Below are 19,421 nucleotides of genomic sequence, written 5' to 3'. Positions count from 1 at the left end.
CACCTGAATCTTGTGTCATTATTTTCATGAACACAATGTGATCTAACACCAACACTGGAAAAGCTCATACATTCAAACTGGTACTTTGAATGATCAGCAAGTAAGATTTCAGTGTTAAAATATTTGTGATGCAGCAGAACAGACTTCATCAATGTTATTATATATTATTATGACTTTATAATATTCCAGTAATATTTAAGCAGGGTTTAAATGTTGAAAGAGGGGCTAATGTGAAAAAAATTACAAACATTTGGGTAGTAAAATCTACTACGCCACTTGTTCTGGGTGGGATTTGTGACATTTTAAAGTCAATACAGCTGCTAAATTCATATAGTGCAGCCAAAGGTACCTTTTAAAGATGCATTAAAGTAGCCGTATGATGTACTTAAGTAAAATACTGGTACCTTGTACTGTACAGTAGCCTACTTGAACATCTGCTTTTGCCTACACTGCAGGCAATAAACTGTTTATATGTGAAACCATACAGTTTGCAAAACAGGAAGAGGTGAGCCTACATGAGGTGGTCAGAGAGGTGTGGTGATGTAGCATAAAAACAGTTTGTGGACTAAATCTGGTCAGGATTCACAACATGGACTTTCCTGAGACAGAAAGCTTTAAAAGGGGAGAACTTAACCGTGACAAAACTGTAAAAAGATGCTGGCTCTGACAGCTGTAAAAAGCAACAAATATCAGTAAACAGATGGGCAGTGCAGGCAAAAATTTAAAAAATCTGTAAAACTGTATTTCAAAAATGAAACATTTCATCTTTATTACACACTGTTCATTCATATAAGATCCCAAAATCCACGGCGATGGTGTGCTGTCCAACAGAAACATGAAATTTAACTTTAGTATCAAACTGGTAACAACAAATATAGTACCTCAATTTAAACATTATATGCATTTACACATATTTTTAATGGACAGGTGGGTAATTCTTATTTGAATAAATTACTCAGATATTCTAAATATTTCTGCTGAGAACAAACGTTTCTTTTAAATAACATAATATAAATATCTTAACTGGTTTCAGCCCATTGATCACACTCAAATCAACCGCACCACTGTCGCTGGTTGCCCAAAGTACTGCAGGTAACATTTTTTCTTTTTGCCCTGTGTGTTTTAATGCATGTTGTTTCTCTTGATTCAATAGAGCGAGTAACTTTTGTTTTTCATGTGGTAGTAGCTGCGTTTCTAGAACTGCAGAATAAGTTCCATAATTTTCTTTCACTCACAGATGTGCTACCTTTAGAGGCAACCATAGTATTCAAATACTCTAATAGCATATTATGACTAAGGAAAGAGAAAATATAGTTTCACTCATCCTTAATTTATAGCATGAATGTCAGTCAGTTCAGTAAAACTTCAAAAACTTTAAGTTTCTTCAAGTACAATTGCAAAAACCATCAAATGTTGAAAGTTCATTGGAGGTACCAGTCTCTGAAATAGCCTATTACGGGCGCCTCAGATTACAATCTAGATAAATGCTTTGCAGAGTTCAAATTCCAGTCACATCTCAGAGTCAACTGTTCAGAGAGACGGCATGAATTTGGCCATAATGGTCAAATTGCTGCAAAGGAACTGCTTCTTCCATCAGAGGATGAGTCTGAATTTGAGGTTTTTATTTCGAGTTGTCTTTGTGAGACACAGAGAAGATGGCGACGGGATACTGTTGGACATATATTTTGAATTCAAGGAAACATGTAACCACCCTGAATATCAAAGCATTCTGCAGGAGAACTCTAACCAATCTGGTTCGTAGTTAAATGGACCATCATTTGTTTATCAGCAGGATGATGAATCAAAACACTTTCAGGTTCTTTAACGGCTCCAGCATCTGACCAAGAAGGGGACCAGTGATTGAGCACTTCATCAGAATACATAGCTTGTCCACAGTCGTTCAACCTAAATGCAAATGTGCTGTTTTGTGTAACAGATGCAGTATTTCTACGTGCTGTCTGTTATTTATACAGTCTGATGATCTTTTTTGTGACAGAACATTAATCTCTGTGGACTTATTTATCTGTAATTCTATGACATCTGTTATATTTCAGATGAACATTCTGACCTTTCCAGATCTGTGTGGCTCTTTCGTCATCCACCCGACTTAATGTAGAGTGTATTACAGTAAGTTATAGTACTTCTATACAGCGTATACTCTGCACACTGTGTAGATTTAGGTCCAGTTGAGTGTATCATTTGTTCCAATTTTCTAAATGTTCTTACTCTATACTCCATTTTGTTATTGTATAGACATTTGGCCTTTAATGGCATGGTTTGTTATTTACTTACCTCATTGTTTTTGTGATTCAAGTCAAACAGTTGCCGTAAAATTACTCTCTTTGCGTTAATATAGTCCTCTATCTATCTATCTATCTATCTATCTATCTATCTATCTATCTATCTATCTATCTATCTGTTTTAGAGGGAATGCTATTTTTTTGCATCTCTTTCCCACTTAGACAAAACAAATGATATGATTTTTATTGCGTTCTGCACCAAACAAGCATGATTCTTTACATCTGGAGAACATGATTTAGAAGACCGTTTTACCTTCATCCAAAACTTGCAACTACTGCGATTTGACTATTGACCATGTCTTTTTATTACATTTAGACTGACTGTTTGTCTCTATTCAGCATTGTTCTAGACTGCAGAAAAGGGTTGAAAACAAAGAACAAAACATTGGATGAGCAGCTGTGTTTTCTGACAGATAACCTAATATACAGAACTGTGATCAGGTGGAAGTCAGAATAAGCCTCTGTAGACCCCTAAAGCTGACCTCTGACCTTTTCTGTGGAAAGAAGCCAGCAAAAGAACACCCAATTAAGGGATTGCATAAATGCTGTCACTTGACATTTTAAATGTACAACCAGCAGTTACATTGGAGAACTAACGAGGCTATATGGGAGGGACCAGGGAGGGACAGTGGGTTTGTAAGTGGAGCTCAAACACCTGCTACGACCTGTTTATCCACTTCATCCGCTTCACCAATACTCAAGAGGGGGGCTTGCGTCCTGGGGGAGGTTCACTTTTTTTTCCCCCACAGAGACATTAAAGCACACGGGGAACTGCTTTTTGAGTTCATCAGCTGAGAGAAGAAGAAATCTCAACGAAAGGCCCCGACGCCATGGACGGTGAAGTAAGTTTCGCATTGATCTGGGGGGGGGGGGGGGGGGGCGGCAGTGGGAACCTGTGTGGCAACTCCAAGAGTATTTTCATGCTAATTGTATTTAAAACATGCAATTCCATCATTTGTAGTTAACACATTAAGTCACATCCAAAACTATGCGGTCAAATTCCAGCTAGTTAGGTCCCCCTACAAGTCTTACCGGTTGGTCACGAACATGAAGCGAGCTTCCCGTAGCTGCTCCGTCCGCCGGGTAGGGATTCAGTAGCTCCGGTGTCTCCGCTCACCTCTCCTCACCTGTTCTCCTTAAAATCCACAATAACACCGCCGAGGATGGTTTTTATTCGACCACGCGTATTTTAACGACGAAAGTGAGTAGCTTTATTCCTCCTTCGCGGCTGCCTGTTTGTACTGAACTGACGGAGAGATATGTTAGCTTGAGTTAACATAGCAGCACCTCGGGCTCTTTAACCGCTAATAATGCTGCTGTTTTTAAATGCTAACAACACAGCTTGTTTCTTCTCCCCACCGCAGACAGGATGAGGTAGACTTGTAATCGTCACATGTCAATATTTACATTACGCTACGTTTGCTTGGTGCCAGTTTACATTAACTAGTCTGCCTCCAAGGCTGACCTTTAAGGAAATTCCCAGAATAGGTTAATCTGCATTTGTTTTGTTATTGTTATTATCTCCAGTTGCCAGAAAGTGCATCATCATCGGAGCTATACACTCTCAAACATATCCCCTAAGGACAAGCAACTGCAGTGATATCGCACAGGAACATTGCAGAGCCCTGTAGGATAAATGTGATATAGCGGGCTATTAAAGATCTCAATGTATGCTGCAGAGATTTGTAGTTTTCTTTTTCTATTTTGCAGAGTATAGCTCTCCACTCCAGATAAGAGGCACATGTGGAAATATGGAAATCCTGCCCTAGCTCCTTCACACCACAGAGATTCAGATACTCGCACCGTGTGGCTGCAAGCACAACAGTAGTCATGCACAACCCTGCTGCGGAAATTGTGGCAGGATACCCAGGTGGAAGTGTGGCGGACAAAGATGCCAACCTGGAGACAACCTTGGGGAGTGCCTACTCTCCAGTGGACTACATGAGCATCACCAGCTTCCCCAGGCTGCCGGAGGATGATGTGATGTCTGGGGAAAACACCCTGAAATCTCGTAAGGATGACGACAACGTCCTGAGTGAACAAGACACAGGTCAGTCTGAGACAAAAAAAACAATAAAGCACCACTGTGCTGGAGAGGCATAAAGCATCAATGGCAGTCAAATCTCTGGGTCGGTGTTGCAAATGATTTCAAAAAGTTGACTTTGTTTTGATTGGATTGCACACAGGCAGAATTCAGAAATATCTTTTTGCTATTTCAAGTAAGAATTGCCAAATTGGTCAGAGAAAATGACCTCTCTCTTAATCAAAGCCTTGTTTATGCTATGTGTCTCAGACCCAGATCTGTTTCTGAAGTCGGCTCGCCTCCAGCGTCTCCCCTCATCAGCTTCAGACTTAGCTAGCCATGATATGGCGTCACTGCGGGAGACCACCAGAGACCCCTTTACAGAAGACTGCGCCTGCCAGAGAGACGGTCTGACAGTCATCATCACAGCCTGTCTCACCTTCGCTACAGGGGTCACTGTAGCTCTCATCATGCAGATCTACTTTGGAGACCCACAGGTAGGGTGCAGCAGTGCTTTTGCAAGCATGTTGCAATGTTGCTGTTTCTCCCAAATGACTATGGGTGATTATGGGATTATGGGTGATTCCCTCCCACACAAGCTTGTGCCATTTTAAAGGCATAGTAACTGTCTCTCTCCCTTTCTGCACTGTTCTCTCGTGTTGTTTGCAAGGTCTTTAACCAAGGAGCAGTGGTGACAGATGTGGCTCAGTGTACATCTCTTGGGTTCGACGTTCTGGGGAAGCAGGGCTCCAGTGTTGATGCCGCCATCGCTGCAGCCCTCTGTTTAGGAATTGTCCACCCTCACACCTCTGGTATTGGAGGGTGAGTTATAGGAATATGTTCATCTCTGCTCAACAGTCAAGTCCTGAGATGTGGTTGAATATGAATAAGACGACGACTCTGTGCTCTGTCCATGTTTAGAGGTGGAGTTATGTTGGTGCATGACATCCGCAAGAATGAAACGAGGGTTATTGACTTCAGAGAGACAGCGCCGTTTGCTATCCATGAGGAGATGCTGCAAACAAACCTTAATCATAATGTAAGGATTTTTTCTGCACTTACACCTGGTAGAGTTTACCAAGAGAGCAGAAGACAGCCTTGGCATTATTTTGTACTCTGGTTAACATATGCACCCTGTTGATATGTTACATTTCAGCCTGGCCTGCTTGTGGGAGTACCAGGCATGCTCAGTGGGATGAATCAGGCACATCAGCTCTATGGCAGGTACTGTTGAACTGTCATTCAGTGTTATTTTCTATTTGTTTTATCGTTTCTCATGCTATTAATAAAAGATTTATTAATTTTTTTCTATATCTGTGTTTCAAATTCTTTTAATAAATGAAAGATAATGTATTATAGTCTATCTTTTTTGTGAAATCCTTTTAAGAAAGGTGGAACAAAAACAGATAATTTGAGCTCTGATGACGCAAACCTGTGCTCGTCTCAGTGAAAATGTCACCAGCTGTGTTTAAAGCTGTGTTTTTTGTGTAGTCAGAGTGTTGAGCTGCAATTACTCTTACGCCTCCAGATGCCTAAGCTGTGGAAAGACATGTTAGGAGCGCTAGCTAGCTCGCTTGATCCATGCATGGAGATTAAGATAGGATTAGATCTTCTTTTGAAAATGAGGAGTTTGAAGTGTCTGTGACAGCTTTAAACATTTTTAAACCCAAAACAGACTTGCATGATCTCTGCTCTTTCCAGAATGCCATGGAAGGATGTGGTTGCCATGGCAGCAGATGTGGCCAAAAATGGATTCAATGTTACTCATGACCTAGGTAAGTGTAGAGTAACATCATGCAAATAACTGGGTGAAGTCAGTATCTCTTAATGTCACTCCTCCGGTGGATAAAAACATGCCTGCATTATCATCGTGTTTATCCTGAACAACATGAGGTGAAGCTACGTCAGCATCCAGTGTGATCTCATGTGTTGGTTCTTTCTTTCCAAAGCTGAAGCTCTGGCTAAAGTCAAGAACCAAAATGTTTCGGATGCATTTCGGGATTTATTCCTTCCCAACGGCCAGGCTTCCCTTTCTGGATTGTTCACCAGACGCCTTGATTTAGGGAGCATTTTGGATGCTGTCGCAGTCAAAGGGATATCCGAGTTCTACAGTGGAAATCTGGCACAGGAAATAGCGGCTACAGTAAGGAATCACATTTTTCCCCATCTCCTGCTATGAATATATAATTAGTTTTGAATTCTGTATTGTCTCCATGGCAAGTGGCTTTTACCTCTGCTGTGCTTTCACTTCCTCTTTTTGTTTTTGTTGAGGTACTGATTGACTTCTGTGATACTGTGACTAAGTAATGATATGATCATAATAGTGAAGTTTGAATGAATGATTTAGAACTAAACTCACAGTAGTCTCACAAAAGAGACACTGTTGCAAATTGAGAGAATTATTTTAAAAATATTTTATTAGCATGTAGTTTACTCTAACTCAAATAATTTCTTCTGTCTTTTCTTTTTTGCATATATAGCATAAGCATTTCTAGTACCCTGCTCTCTAGGTGTTAAATCTGAAGAAAAACTAAGCTCTAAAGTGATTATTTGATTAACCGAAGATACACTACAACTAACATTTGTTGATCTCACAAGAAATTACAAATTGTTCTTGAAACTAGAAGTTTTGCTTCTTTGCACAAGCCCTGTCATAGCAAGAAAATTTTTAATAAAAATGTCATAACAAGAGCTCACAAACAGAATAAATACATAATCCGAGAATCGACCACATTGTGATAGAATGCAAGGCAATTTTTAAAGGTACCACCTTTAAAAATTACAATACAGTTAGCATGTGACAGGGTGTAGGTGTATTAACAAGCTGTGCAGTCTCAGCTCTATAATGGTCATTAAATGCAGAGCCGTTACACTGAAATTGGTCCCTTTTATTGCACATGAACACTGCAATCCTCCCCTATCATATGGTTCACATCTGAAGTGGATCTGGGATGTTGCTGGCATTGCAGCACATATGTGGGCAGTAATATACAGAATAAAGTACAGATAGATTAAAAAAAAGGCCTCTGTCCTTTATTTTAAAATGACAGACTGAATTTAGTTACAACTATACCAGTACAAGTAACAACAGACATCAGAATCCAGTTCAACATGTGTGTTTATTTAGGTTTATTAGATATTATTTGACTAATATTCCCTTTTATGAACATAATTGTAATGTAATTTATTTTAGGGCCAGATGACGGAAGTGTTAGTGACAGCAATGTGCAATACGAAGACCACTCAATTTCACATGTAAATTTCATTTGCATTTTCAATAGGTGCAAGCACGAGGCGGTGTGCTCTCTGAAGATGACATTGGAAACTACAGCACAGTTCTACAGAAGCCAGCAGAGATCACCTATCAGGGTAAATACCTCAAGTATTATTTACTTTCGAGCAGATACAACAATACACACACACCATTCATCAGCATAACACTGACTTCACTTCACCTGAATCACTTCTTCTAGTTTTCCTTTGAGCACAGTATGTTTTTGCTGCATCCACTAATAATAGTCCAATATGCACACTTGCATTTGAGAAAGGAAAGGGTGTCAACAGTACACACCTCAGTACTTTGTTTGCACAAGCATGAGCCAATGGCTGCAATGCAAATAAAGTGCATGTGACAGACTTCCTGTTTTTTTTCCTGTTAAATGCATTCTTTCTGGATATTGTTTTATTTTTCTGTCTTTCATATGCTACACACGGTTTTGTTGATTGTTTGTTGTTTTTTCATATTGTAGATACTTTATAATTTGTTTTATGTCTGTATTGTCTTTCTGTATAACTTGTTTGATGCCCCAAGCACAGATGGTGCAACAAGTGACTTTAAGATGCTAATGTATTGTAGCATTTCTTTGAATTCTATGTGCATAGTGTGCATTTCTGCTCTTACTTATATTCTGTTTTAACTACATAAATCTAAACTTTTTATTGTGTTGATCTGTTGGTGTTTCTGAAGGACACCATGTGATGGCGGCCCCGGCCCCCCATGCTGGCGTTGCCTTGATCACAGCCCTGAACATCCTTGAAGGCTATAACATTTCCAGCCAGGTTCCCAGGAACAGCACCTACCACTGGATTGCAGAGGTAGTACAATAACTACACAGCGTAATAGGCTGCAGAATTTATGAGTAAATGTGATGTTTTTTTAACTTGCAAATTTTACACCACTCACCCAGGCTGTGAAAATATCTCTGGGCCTGGCTAGTGGCCTGGGAGACCCGATGTACGATGCTTCTGTCTCAGAGATTGTTGCCAAGATGCTGAGGTAAAGATCGCCCCACCTAACCCCCAGTTTTTTAAATATTTAATGCATAAATCTATCGCAGTCCAAGAAGACATTTTCATTGAACCCTGCCTTCTGGTGTTGTCCAACTCCAAGTAAATCACAGGCGTCCCTACTCCGCCAGATGATCAACGACACTCAGGCGTTCCCTGTCAGCCATTATACCACGTCATTTACCTTGGAGGACGGTGCAGCAGCTGCCCAGGTCATGGTCATGGGCCCAGACGACCACATTGTGTCAGTCATGAGGTACGCCAAATCTCAGTGACAGCAAAGAGTTGATTTATGTCACTGGAAAGCTTGAACTAAAATCAATTTCAACTTTCATTTGTTTTAGCTCACTTAACAAACCATTTGGCAGTGGGATTGTGACTCCTTCAGGAATCCTTTTGAACAGCCAGATCCTGGACTTCTCCTGGCCAAATAAAACACTGAGCTCTTCACCTAACCCTGTAATCGTTACTTTTGTCTTTAATTGTTTATTCATGATTTTTTTTTGAGTGACAGATTTGTTGTAGCATCTCTTGTTTCTCATGGTTTTTTGTTGTTATATTTGCTGTAGCATAACAGCCTCCAACCTGGGAAAAGACCCATGTCCTTCCTGATGCCTACAGCAGTGAGGCCAGCCGTGGGGTTATGTGGCACATATGTAGCCGTTGGATCCTCCAATGGGGAGAAAGCTCTCAGTGGCATCACACAGGTTATTTAATTACTTTTCTACTTCAGTAATCAATGTGGAAATACATCTGCCAGAAATGTATTTTAGTTTTGGTCTTATGCAGTCAATCACACTGCCAATTCTCATCCTTGCAAGTGATTTCTGTATGTTGCATTATTATAATCCACTTCTTATTCTGATCATGCACAGGTGCTGATGAATGTTCTGTCTTCACGTAAAAACATGAGTGACAGTTTAGCGTACGGGAGACTCCACCCACAGCTGCAGCCAAACACACTCCTGGTGGACTGTGAGTTTTGTCTGCTGTTCTCTTTATTGTGTGGTTTGGTCAAAGCATTGCAAAGCTTCTTCATTTTTATCTGCCAAGTACAGTTCCCCCTTCCAGCTAAAAACATGCCTATTGTCATCGGATCACTTTTTTTGTGTACAGGAGATAGAACAGACAAGTAGTCGGGTGTTAGGGTTACCATGGCATACTACAATATATCTTGATTCATACCTGACATCTTCTGCTGCTAAAATAATAATCTGATGTAATTTCAATGGGAGGTGTCAAAAGTTATGTTTGTAAAAGCTATGAAATCCACTTTGCATATGTCACATTTACGCACAGCTTTTAGGAAATATACTCCTTTGGTACATTGTTGTGGTGATCCACTACAGAACAGAATTTATGGTATGAATGTCAAGGATTCAGTTCAATTTTATTTTATTCATGTAGTGCCAATTCTCAACAAATGTCATCTCAGGGCTCTTTACAGGTTAAGGCGAAGACTTTCCAAAGAGAGAAACCAAACAAATTCAAATCTTCTTTGGATACCTTTTGCACAACCACTTGGCAACAGTGGAAAGGCGAAAGAACATCACGACAACCTCATAGACATACAATGTAAATGCTCTGTGAAGTTTTTGGCCTTTTGTTGGACAGGTTAGTGAAGAGGTAGACAGGAAAGTAGGGAAGACCTGCAGTAAAGGGTCATAAGCTGGACTCAAACTCAGAGTGCTACATCAGGGACTGTAGCCCCGGTTTATGGGTCAGCCACTCAACCAGTTGAGCTATCTGGGCACCTATGAGCCCTCTCTAATTGCTGTGTGTATTGTGGAAACTGTCTTATCCAGTTATTCTTTATTATTTCTTATTTGGGCCCTCAATAGCTGATCTCCCTGAGGTGCAACAAAACAAAACATAACAAATAAAAGAGGTCACATATCATGGAACAAATCTGAATAAGAACATGCTCAAGACAATTCAAAGTGAGTGAAAGACTGAGCATCACAATGCGACAACTGTATTCCACTGTAGTAGTTCAGACTAGTCAATTCAACCTGAAGTTATTGTTAACATAGTGTTTTATGAAGCCTTTTAAAACATGCCTCACTTGGGTGTTTTGATGATCAGAATTGGTGTCTTGTTCCACTGTATGCTGCTTTCAAAAGCAGAGTGGCGCAGCGGAAGCGTGCTGGGCCCATAACCCAGAGGTCGATGGATCAAAACCATCCTCTGCTAAATGTTTTGGGTGGTTAAAGCTTAGAGTAGTGAACAGAACTCTAAACCATAAGAGGTGGACATAAACTCCCTCACACTGAGCAGACAGGGCAGGGGAGCCTCGCAGCTTTCTTCTGTACTGTTTGGACCTTAGACTGAGCTGTTTTTGTTCACCGCACCTGATGAGACTCCTGAGAAGTAAGCAACCACAAGATCCTCGAATAAACTTGTTCTCAGACTTTGAGACAGACAGATGGCTGAGCTTTGCCTTTTACTGAGCCACGTTCAGGGTCTTTTCCTCATTAGAGATGCAGACACTTAATATGTGTTGAGGGAAGGTTAAAGCAGCTTTGGCTCCTTTTTGGACCTTCATTCTGTCTCGGTGGCCCGGCTGTAGATTTTTTCTGGCGCTGTGTGCGTAAGCAAATCGCCTGGGAGTGATTGCAGAATTTTCTTTTAGCTAAGTGTTTGTCTATTCCACTATCTCACACTGAATTATTTTTTATCCTCAGATCAGGAGAGTGCTCTCCAATTCTCTCTTCTCCCAAATTGACTCAAAATATTTGGGTCAAACTCTTATTGATTGAGTTTTCTGAGCTTGCTGCTATTACAACTTTATTCCAGTCTAACACTTTTACAGAGGGGTAAAAAAGACAAACATAACAAATCCAATTGCACATCCTGGGTGACCAAAAGCAAACCTGCCTTTTAACTTTGTTCAATAAATGACAGGCACAACTGATTATCATTAGTAATGACATCTGAACATAATGCTTTTGTACATTGTTTGTAGTATCCAGTGTGACTTTTCATTTGTTCATTCATCAGTCTGATCTGACACCCTCGTCCCTCTCCCACTCTCTCCTCTTATCCTACAGCTGAATTTTTGGATGAAGATGTGGAGCTTTTACAGGCTAAAGGACACAAAGTTGAGAGGATCGATGTTCTCTCATTGGTGGAGGGCACACGGAGAACCAATGATCTCATTATTGGGGTGAAGGACCCCCGCAGTGCCGACGCCTCCGCCCTTACCATGTCCAACATGCCTTAGTGCACTTTCCCTCCTATTCTCACCCAATATCTTTGGAAGGGGTAAAACTAACACTGTATGATTTTTCGTGACGGAGTGAGGAGGCTGCTGATCAACTCATACACTCAAAAAGGTTTAAAGGTAAAGTGAAATATGTGCATTCTTCTCTGAGGTTACCTTTTAGGAATATCTGATAGATGATTATTTTGCTCACATACACTACTAGACAAGATTACAGCCTCACTAGCCCCTCTCTCACATCATCTAGTAATGTTCAGTCCCAGTGTACGTAGTGTTGGAAATATATATCCATCCCCTTAATGGCATCAGATTTTGTGGCCTGTATTATGCACAGCAGGGCATAGAAATGCAAGTGCTGTTCATAAATTAATCTGTGATGCATTCCAATTTGGGGAAACCATAAACATATTTAATGGCTTTTAAAGCTAGTTTCACAATGTTGAGAGAAGCAGCTAGTTTTTAACCTGTGAGCGTGGCGTTCAAAAGTCTTGCACTCTGAGTGTATGATCAAGAGCTCTGAGGTAAATTAAAAACAGATAAATCGATTCTTTGCAAGAAAGGGCTGGCACGAAAATGTCAGAAAATGATGTCACACGAGGAAGTCATCATTTACAACATAAGCTAGGTACACAGTGCATTTTAGCCACCTTTCTGCTTCTCAGCACTTTCACTATTGCTCCATGTAACACATAAGATCTTGTGATACGGTGAAGGTAATGATATTTACACCAGAGATTTGTCACAACTGAACAACACTGTCCTAAACTGAACACAGAGGCTAAACCCACTCTCCTACTCTTTATATGGTGTATAACTGTGATTAAATGTTGTTGTGTGGCACAGCTGCTGGAGCTTAAACTGTTGCAAACAATCAATGGCTCCTTGGGACCGTCTTAAGACTCACACATGCTTGACACAAAACTGGGATAAGACCTTCACATCTCAATTGATTTCTTTCATCAAGAGGGTTTTATTTAGTTTGCTAGGTGTAGAATATCAGTTACTGTAGACTAAGTGTATTTAAATGTATAATTTAAAAATTTTAAGTTGTTGCATGGTTGTGTTCTCAATTTAAGCTTGTTGCTGAAGGCTTCTGTTTTTTTGTTGTTGTTTTTTTTAGAGCGGAGGGTATAATTGTTCTTAGAATGGGCATGATGAGATTCTTTAGAGATGGATTGAATGTATTGTCTATTTTTATATGAGCATTTGTTGGGCTGTATACATTATTTCTACTGTTATAACAATGCATTCAATTAACACATTTTAGAAAAGGATGTTTTGTTTTGGTTTCTGTTTACTTGCGTAATTATATTTGGTAATGTATTTAAAATAAGAACCAACAGCTTTTGTAAAGCATTGCACTCACAATAATGGTTCATTTTATGTCCAGAATGGCTGGCTGATCAAACAGGATCTTTAACTTATTGTCTCTGTTGTTCGGTACCAGTGCAATATGACTGTTGATGCTTGTCGTCTGTACTCCACAGTACCATGCCTTAAGGCACACATTTGCACAACATATGATATTTTATTCCATTGTGCATTTGTATCTGATTTTAATAAAAAAATAGCACTGTTCAGTCCCAATAAATAAAATGTTTGCACACACCCTGATGTTGAAGCATGTCTGTCCACACCAGTTTCTTTTCAATGGCTGCAATTTGAAAGTAATTGTTGTTACAAATTCCACATAGCTTTAATGAAAATATGTATCACTAGTTACTTTGACAAAACACCATTGTCCAGTAAGTGTGCACATGATTAACATTTTATTTTGACAAGCTGCTTCACCCACAGTATGTGAAGGAGATGTACTGCAGGTCCTCCCCTTCCCTTCCCGACCAACATTGCTCCCAGTAGACTGAGATATTTCACTCTGGTGCAAAATCAGTGCATTCAAACTTGTGTAATGTCAGTATTTTATACACATAGAATGAAATGTGCTGTACTAATATTTTTGTAAATACAGAGCTCAATATTTTCTATGAGGAATCTATTAATTTAAAAACTGGAAATAACCTCCTCAGCTTTAAACAAAAGTTTTTGATAGGGGGAATCAACAATTTGAGTAGAAATTTCAACTGGCTGTTAATTTTCTTTTAAATATGAATGAGATCTTATGGATTGGTTTTGGAATTATTTTACATTAAGTTTGTAACAGTAATGTCGTCGATACTCCATTCTTCATTGGAGTTTTATTTTGAAAATTTCCACCGGCCGCAGGACATTGGTGCTGCTGTTTTGATCGTTTCTGACTCGCTTGTGATTCATGTTTTGTTAGCCATCTAGCAAGCAGATGTCGAGTGGTTACACTTATTTTCAGATGAATATATGTGGTAAGGCTTTTGCTTTTCTCACGCAGAATGTACTGCGATAATATCTAGGAAGGTAAATTTAGCTAACTGGGAAGCTAATACGCTGTGTCTCAATGCATTCATGATGAATTACCTGCTGGGCTATGCAGCTAACGTAGCTAACGTTTGCTAACCGGAGCTTTCGGAGAAGCCAGCAGGAACCGCCTTAACATTAGTATTATCTGCTTTCTTAGAGGTGCAAAAACCACATTATTTTAGCTGTAAGTAAAGCTCATATCGGCTTGAAAATGCGGCAGGTTAAATATTTGTGTTCGTTGCGGATTTTGTTCGCTGTAGGTTAGCTTATGTTTGCGCTAAGGCCCGTGTTACTGCTGGGCCGGTCATGTTAGCCAAGCTGCCCCCAGTTTGTAAATGGTAAATGGTTGTATTTATATAGCATCACATTCACCCATTCACATACTGATGGCGGGAGCTGCCATGCAAGGCGCTAACCACAACCCATCAGGAGCAATTAGGGGTTAGGTGTCTTGCTCAGGGACACCTCGACATGAGCGCGACGGGCCGGGGGATCGAACAGCAACCCTCCGGTTGCAAGACGGCCACTCTACCCACTGAGCTATGCCGGCTTAGAATTTAGACTGTTTAACCCTTTTTGACATTAAAGGGAATCACACAACACTTATACTGAGCTATAGAGTATTTCTAATCGTTGGACATGTCTGCTATAAATTCACCATCACCGGTCAAAGTGGTGTCATGCAGGTGTGCTTCCCTGTGTTAACGCCATGTATTTACTTGATTCGAACGTGCTGAAGAAAATAATACTTCATGTTCGACCTTGTTCCACCTGTAGCCTGCAGCTTGCAACGTGTAACCGCATAATCCATCGTCTGATCTATGCCAGTCAGTTCTCACACTTCAAGTACTGATTGTATCCCCATTTCCTTGACTGTGACATTAGTGCTTTATGAGATGGTGTTGTAATATGTGTCTACCAACTGTGCAATTGCAGCATAAAACTGTTCAGACGCCACTCCTAGTAAGAGGGGAGGATGGCACACCAACGCACCCCACCTGAGGTGTCCCAGACGACAGGGCACCAAGATTCTGATAATGAGTCCGACAGGGACTCTGGTGTTGGGGAGGATGCAGGAGAGGATGCTGACAGTTGCCATGGCATGGCAACAGACGACATTAAGAAGCAAGATGGCATGGAAGAAAACAATGGAGAGGGAGAAGATTTTACTGTCTTTGTTGCCTTCCAAGGAAATATGGATGATGAAGACTTTACTCAAAAACTTGACACTGTCCTCAGTGGGATACCTGATATGCTTGATATGGGTTAGTTTTGTTTTGTTTTTACAAAGCTGAACTATTGATTTTTGAGAGAATTGCTTATGAAGAGGCAAACAAGTAGGAAGGTCCCTGTGCAGTTGACCACTAATGGCCACAGTAAAGCTTTCGTTGTTAATCTATACTAATCTTAATCAAAGCATTTGATCTTTCAATGCTGTTGTTTACAAAATTGAATTGTCATTTTGTTTTTTTCCTTTGAACAAAATTATATGACACTGCTATGTCAAAGTGTGACTATAAAGTTGTGTTATGGAAAACAAGGTAATCACCTCTCTTGGTTATTTTGTTTATGGTTTTCATCCCAATTTAGATTAATTTGTCAAGATTTACTTTGACATGGAGTAGTCTCTATTTTGTTGATCAAAGTCAAAAGCGCCGGGGACATTTACTTAGATTCTATGTTATAAAACAGGTTTAAGCAGTTTACACAACTTTTACAAGCAAATACAAACATGATGTATGCCCCAAAAGCTTGTATCCATCTTTTTTGTCAGCTTTCTCTCAGTATGTTGCCAGAAAATCATTTCCATTTGTTCATTGTAATTGCAATGCCAGCTTTCTTGAATTCTTCTTCTTCTTGTAGGTTCTGAAAGGCTACTGCCTCAGCATGTGGAGCCGTGGAACAGTGTGCGGGTTACCTTCAACATTCCTCGGGATGCTGCTGAGCGACTCAGGCTGTTGGCTCAGAACAACCAGCAGCAGCTTAGAGACCTGGGGATTCTCTCTGTGCAGATAGAAGGTAAGAATGCACTTTACAAACTCAACCTTTTTTTGTCATTTCCACTTGACCGCTGGTGATGAATATTAGTTAAGTTTTTTTTTAAAGTTGTTTTTTTCTTCTCTTCTGTTGTTCAGGGGAAGGCGCTATCAATGTGGCTGTGGGACCAAACAGAGGACAAGAAGTCCGAGTAAATGGACCAATTGGGGCACCTGGCCAGATGAGAATGGACGTGGGCTTTCCAGGTCAACCTGGTTCAGGTATTTGTTTACTGGATTTAATACAAAGTAACTATAGACAGTACTTGTACTTTGGACAGTAGTTGTTTTAATAGTATTGCTAATAGTCGATAAAGAAAATCACCAAGGAGCTGTTAAGACCAAACCTTCCTTTATTTTGGTTAAGGAACATACATTATTGTTGGTCATGAATTGGCTACTTCCTTATTCAGTAGTTCCTTCATAAAAATGAACTATTTGCTTGTTTAGACATTGTGAATTAATATGCATATATTTCCATAAGGCGGGGTAAGGATGGCTAATCCATCGATGGTTCCCCCTGGCCCTGGAATGGTAGGTCAGACTATGATACCAGGCAGCAGTGGACAGATGCATCCTCGTGTTCAGAGACCATCTTCACAAGCAGGTTCGGGTTTATACTTCTTGTATGTTAAATAATCATATTAGAATTAAAAATGCATTTCTGCTGGAACATATACTGTAACAGAAAAACTTCTTCGTTGCTCACAGATGCGATGGATCCAATGATGCCAGGTATGTCAGTTCAACAGCAACAACAGCTTCAGCACCAACAGGCTGGCCCACATGGCTCAGGCCCCATGCCTCCTCAAGCTGCCCATCACATGCAGGCTCTTCAGGCTGGGAGGCAGCTCAACCCTGCAGCACTGCAGCAGCTACAACAACAGCATCACCAACAGCAACAGGCTCAGCAGCAAGCTCAGCTCTCTCAACTTGGACCTAGACCTTCATTTAACCCGTCAGGCCAGATGGCTGTGCCTCCTGGCTGGAATCAGTTGTCTTCAGGTGTCCTCCAGCCACCAGCTGCCCAAGGAGGCCCTGCTTGGAGAAAGCCTCCGCCCCAAGCCCAAATGGTTCCACGCCCACCCTCCCTTGCTACGGTTCAGACCCCTAATCATCCTCCACCCCCTTATCCTTTTGGCAGCCAGCAGGCTGGGCAGGTATTCAATGCCATGGGACAAGGACAAGGACAATTACAGCAGCAGCAGACAGCAATGGGTCAGTTTGCTGCCCCTCAGCCTAAAGGTCAGCAAACTGGCCCTGGTGGTGTCACAGGACCACCCAGACCCCCTCCACCGCTTCCACAAGCTTCTGGACCGCAGGGCAACCTTACTGCCAAGTCCCCTGGCTCGTCCTCGTCTCCCTTTCAGCAGAGTTCACCAGGAACACCTCCTATGATGGCTCAGAGACCTACAACACCACAGGGTTTTCCGCAAGGTGTTGGGTCACCAGGAAGAGCAGCCCTCGGCCAACAGGGTACCATGCAACAAGGATTCATGGGAATGCCCCAGCATGGACAGCCTGGGGCCCAAGTCCATCCAGGTGAGTTACTGTTAGTAACCATGCCATTAGACTGAAATGCCCATGAAAATGCCATCATATGACAGTTATGTTAAGATAAAGTTCAATTTTTTACTCTTAAGTTGAAAAAAACAAACCTAAATCAATATCTTCATTGCAGGCATGCAAAAGCGTCCTATGGGGTTTCCAAACCCAAACTTTGTTCAAGGTCAGGTGAGTGCCAGCACTCCAGGAACCCCTGGTGGAGGAACCACTCAGCAGCTACAGAGCAGCCAAGCAATGACTCACACAGGTAAAAATCTACAACACTGCACATGTGCAAATGTCCTTTTGTAAATTGGTTTGGTTGACAATACATTACATTTTGACATCCTTTAAATTTGATTGTTACATAGTTGTATCAGGAAAGAATTTTTACATTTGGAAAATAAGTTAGCTTTTGTTTAGAGGATTTGTAATTCAAACAATGAAAACACCCACTAATAAATGAATAACTATATGACGACTCAGGAAGTACTAATGCATGTCCTGTGTGCATTATGCTACTACAAAACAAGTTCATAGTTAAATACATAAAGTGTTTTTTCCCCCAGAGCACTCAGCAAATTATTATGAGAGCATGATGACAATATAGATGGTTGCAGACCTAAGACTTGAGATCACCAAACTTTCATTATCGGCAGCACTCAAGATTGCAGACTAAAAAGACAGTACTTACTCAACATGAAGTCATTGCTAACATATACCTTTATCTAACGTTTATCTAATATTTCTTCAGCATTATGTATTCTGTTTGCCCTAATTGAACCTGAGTAAGAAAAGACGAACTTCAGTGATCTCTTTGTACTTTTCATTTTTAAGTCTTATTCAAAAATGTCACTAATTGTTGAAAATATTACTCATGTTATTGACTTACTCGTGTTGTTTCTGTCACAAGTAGTAATACATTAGTTAAACTTAGACACTCAGTTGAACATGCATAACACAAATACATCAACATCGGAGGATCACTACATTTAACTCAACAATAGAATGCTTGGGAAAATTGCTAATTGGGAATGTTGTTGCTGTTTCAGAGGTTTTTGTATTTTAATACCAGTTCAGTCCAACCAGTGCCATCTCTTTTTTGTTCAGTTTCAGACTTGACTGCTTTGATGTGCCAGCAGTCTTAATTTAATATGGCATGGCTCTGCATGCAGTTAGCAGAAGGCATAATAACTTCTTAACTGTTATGAAATGCATTGAATTTTTTTCTTTGCTCTTCCCCCTCTTCCACGTGTGTGTTAGGACCTCAGCCATCAGCCTCCACACCCAACTCAATGCAGGGACCGCCCCATGCTCAACCTAATGTTATGGGTGTACAAAGTAGCATGGCAGGTCCACCCCCTGGTACAACAGCTGGGCCTAGTATGGGCCAGCAACAGGCTGGCCTCCAGACCCAGATGATGGGCCTCCAGCATCAGGCCCAGCCTGTGTCCTCCTCCCCCAGCCAGATGGTTCAAGGCCAGGGTGGTGGTCAGACTGTCCTCTCAAGGCCACTTAGTCAAGGGCAGAGAGGAGGGATGACCCCACCCAAGCAGATGATGCCTCAACAAGGCCAGGGGGTGATGCATGGGCAGGGTCAGATGGTTGGAGGCCAA

The 19,421-nt window shown here is 40.9% G+C and overlaps 2 protein-coding genes across 5 annotated transcripts in view; both read left to right on the top strand.

The window, feature by feature from the left end:
• Nucleotides 1–2,921: 2,921 nt before the first annotated feature.
• LOC110948592 (glutathione hydrolase 7) lies at nt 2,922–13,441 on the top strand. 2 transcript variants are annotated; one of them, XM_022190188.2, is made up of 16 exons: nt 2,922–3,142; nt 4,011–4,350; nt 4,594–4,820; nt 4,994–5,145; nt 5,245–5,362; nt 5,480–5,547; nt 6,025–6,098; nt 6,273–6,466; nt 7,605–7,692; nt 8,291–8,418; nt 8,511–8,599; nt 8,714–8,866; nt 8,955–9,069; nt 9,180–9,317; nt 9,486–9,585; nt 11,661–13,441. In XM_022190188.2, exons 2-16 carry the CDS (start codon nt 4,131–4,133, stop codon nt 11,831–11,833), a joined length of 2,037 nt encoding a protein of 678 aa, XP_022045880.1. In that variant the 5' UTR covers nt 2,922–3,142; nt 4,011–4,130; the 3' UTR covers nt 11,834–13,441. The 2 variants fall into 2 exon arrangements, with proteins under 2 accessions (XP_022045880.1, XP_022045879.1); XM_022190187.2 differs by lacking the exon at nt 2,922–3,142 and adding an exon at nt 3,336–3,501.
• Nucleotides 13,442–14,033: 592 nt separating this feature from the next.
• The window catches only part of ncoa6 (nuclear receptor coactivator 6), a 12,623-nt gene continuing 7,235 nt past the window's right edge, over nt 14,034–19,421 (top strand). For all 3 annotated transcript variants that reach the window (XM_022190185.2, XM_051949151.1, XM_051949150.1), the window contains exons 1-8: nt 14,034–14,169; nt 15,161–15,489; nt 16,088–16,243; nt 16,360–16,482; nt 16,745–16,867; nt 16,972–17,802; nt 17,942–18,073; nt 19,069–19,421. The exon at nt 19,069–19,421 is cut by the window's right edge and continues 989 nt beyond it. In XM_022190185.2, the coding sequence (XP_022045877.2) occupies nt 15,201–15,489; nt 16,088–16,243; nt 16,360–16,482; nt 16,745–16,867; nt 16,972–17,802; nt 17,942–18,073; nt 19,069–19,421 (2,007 nt within the window). In that variant the 5' untranslated portion in view covers nt 14,034–14,169; nt 15,161–15,200. The remainder of the gene's footprint in view (nt 14,170–15,160; nt 15,490–16,087; nt 16,244–16,359; nt 16,483–16,744; nt 16,868–16,971; nt 17,803–17,941; nt 18,074–19,068) is intronic.

This window comes from Acanthochromis polyacanthus, chromosome 6 (assembly GCF_021347895.1).
Source record: "Acanthochromis polyacanthus isolate Apoly-LR-REF ecotype Palm Island chromosome 6, KAUST_Apoly_ChrSc, whole genome shotgun sequence".
Lineage (NCBI taxonomy): Eukaryota > Metazoa > Chordata > Actinopteri > Pomacentridae > Acanthochromis > Acanthochromis polyacanthus.
The sequence above is the reverse complement of the archived record's forward strand: the minus strand, read 5'-3'. Positions and strand labels throughout refer to the sequence as shown.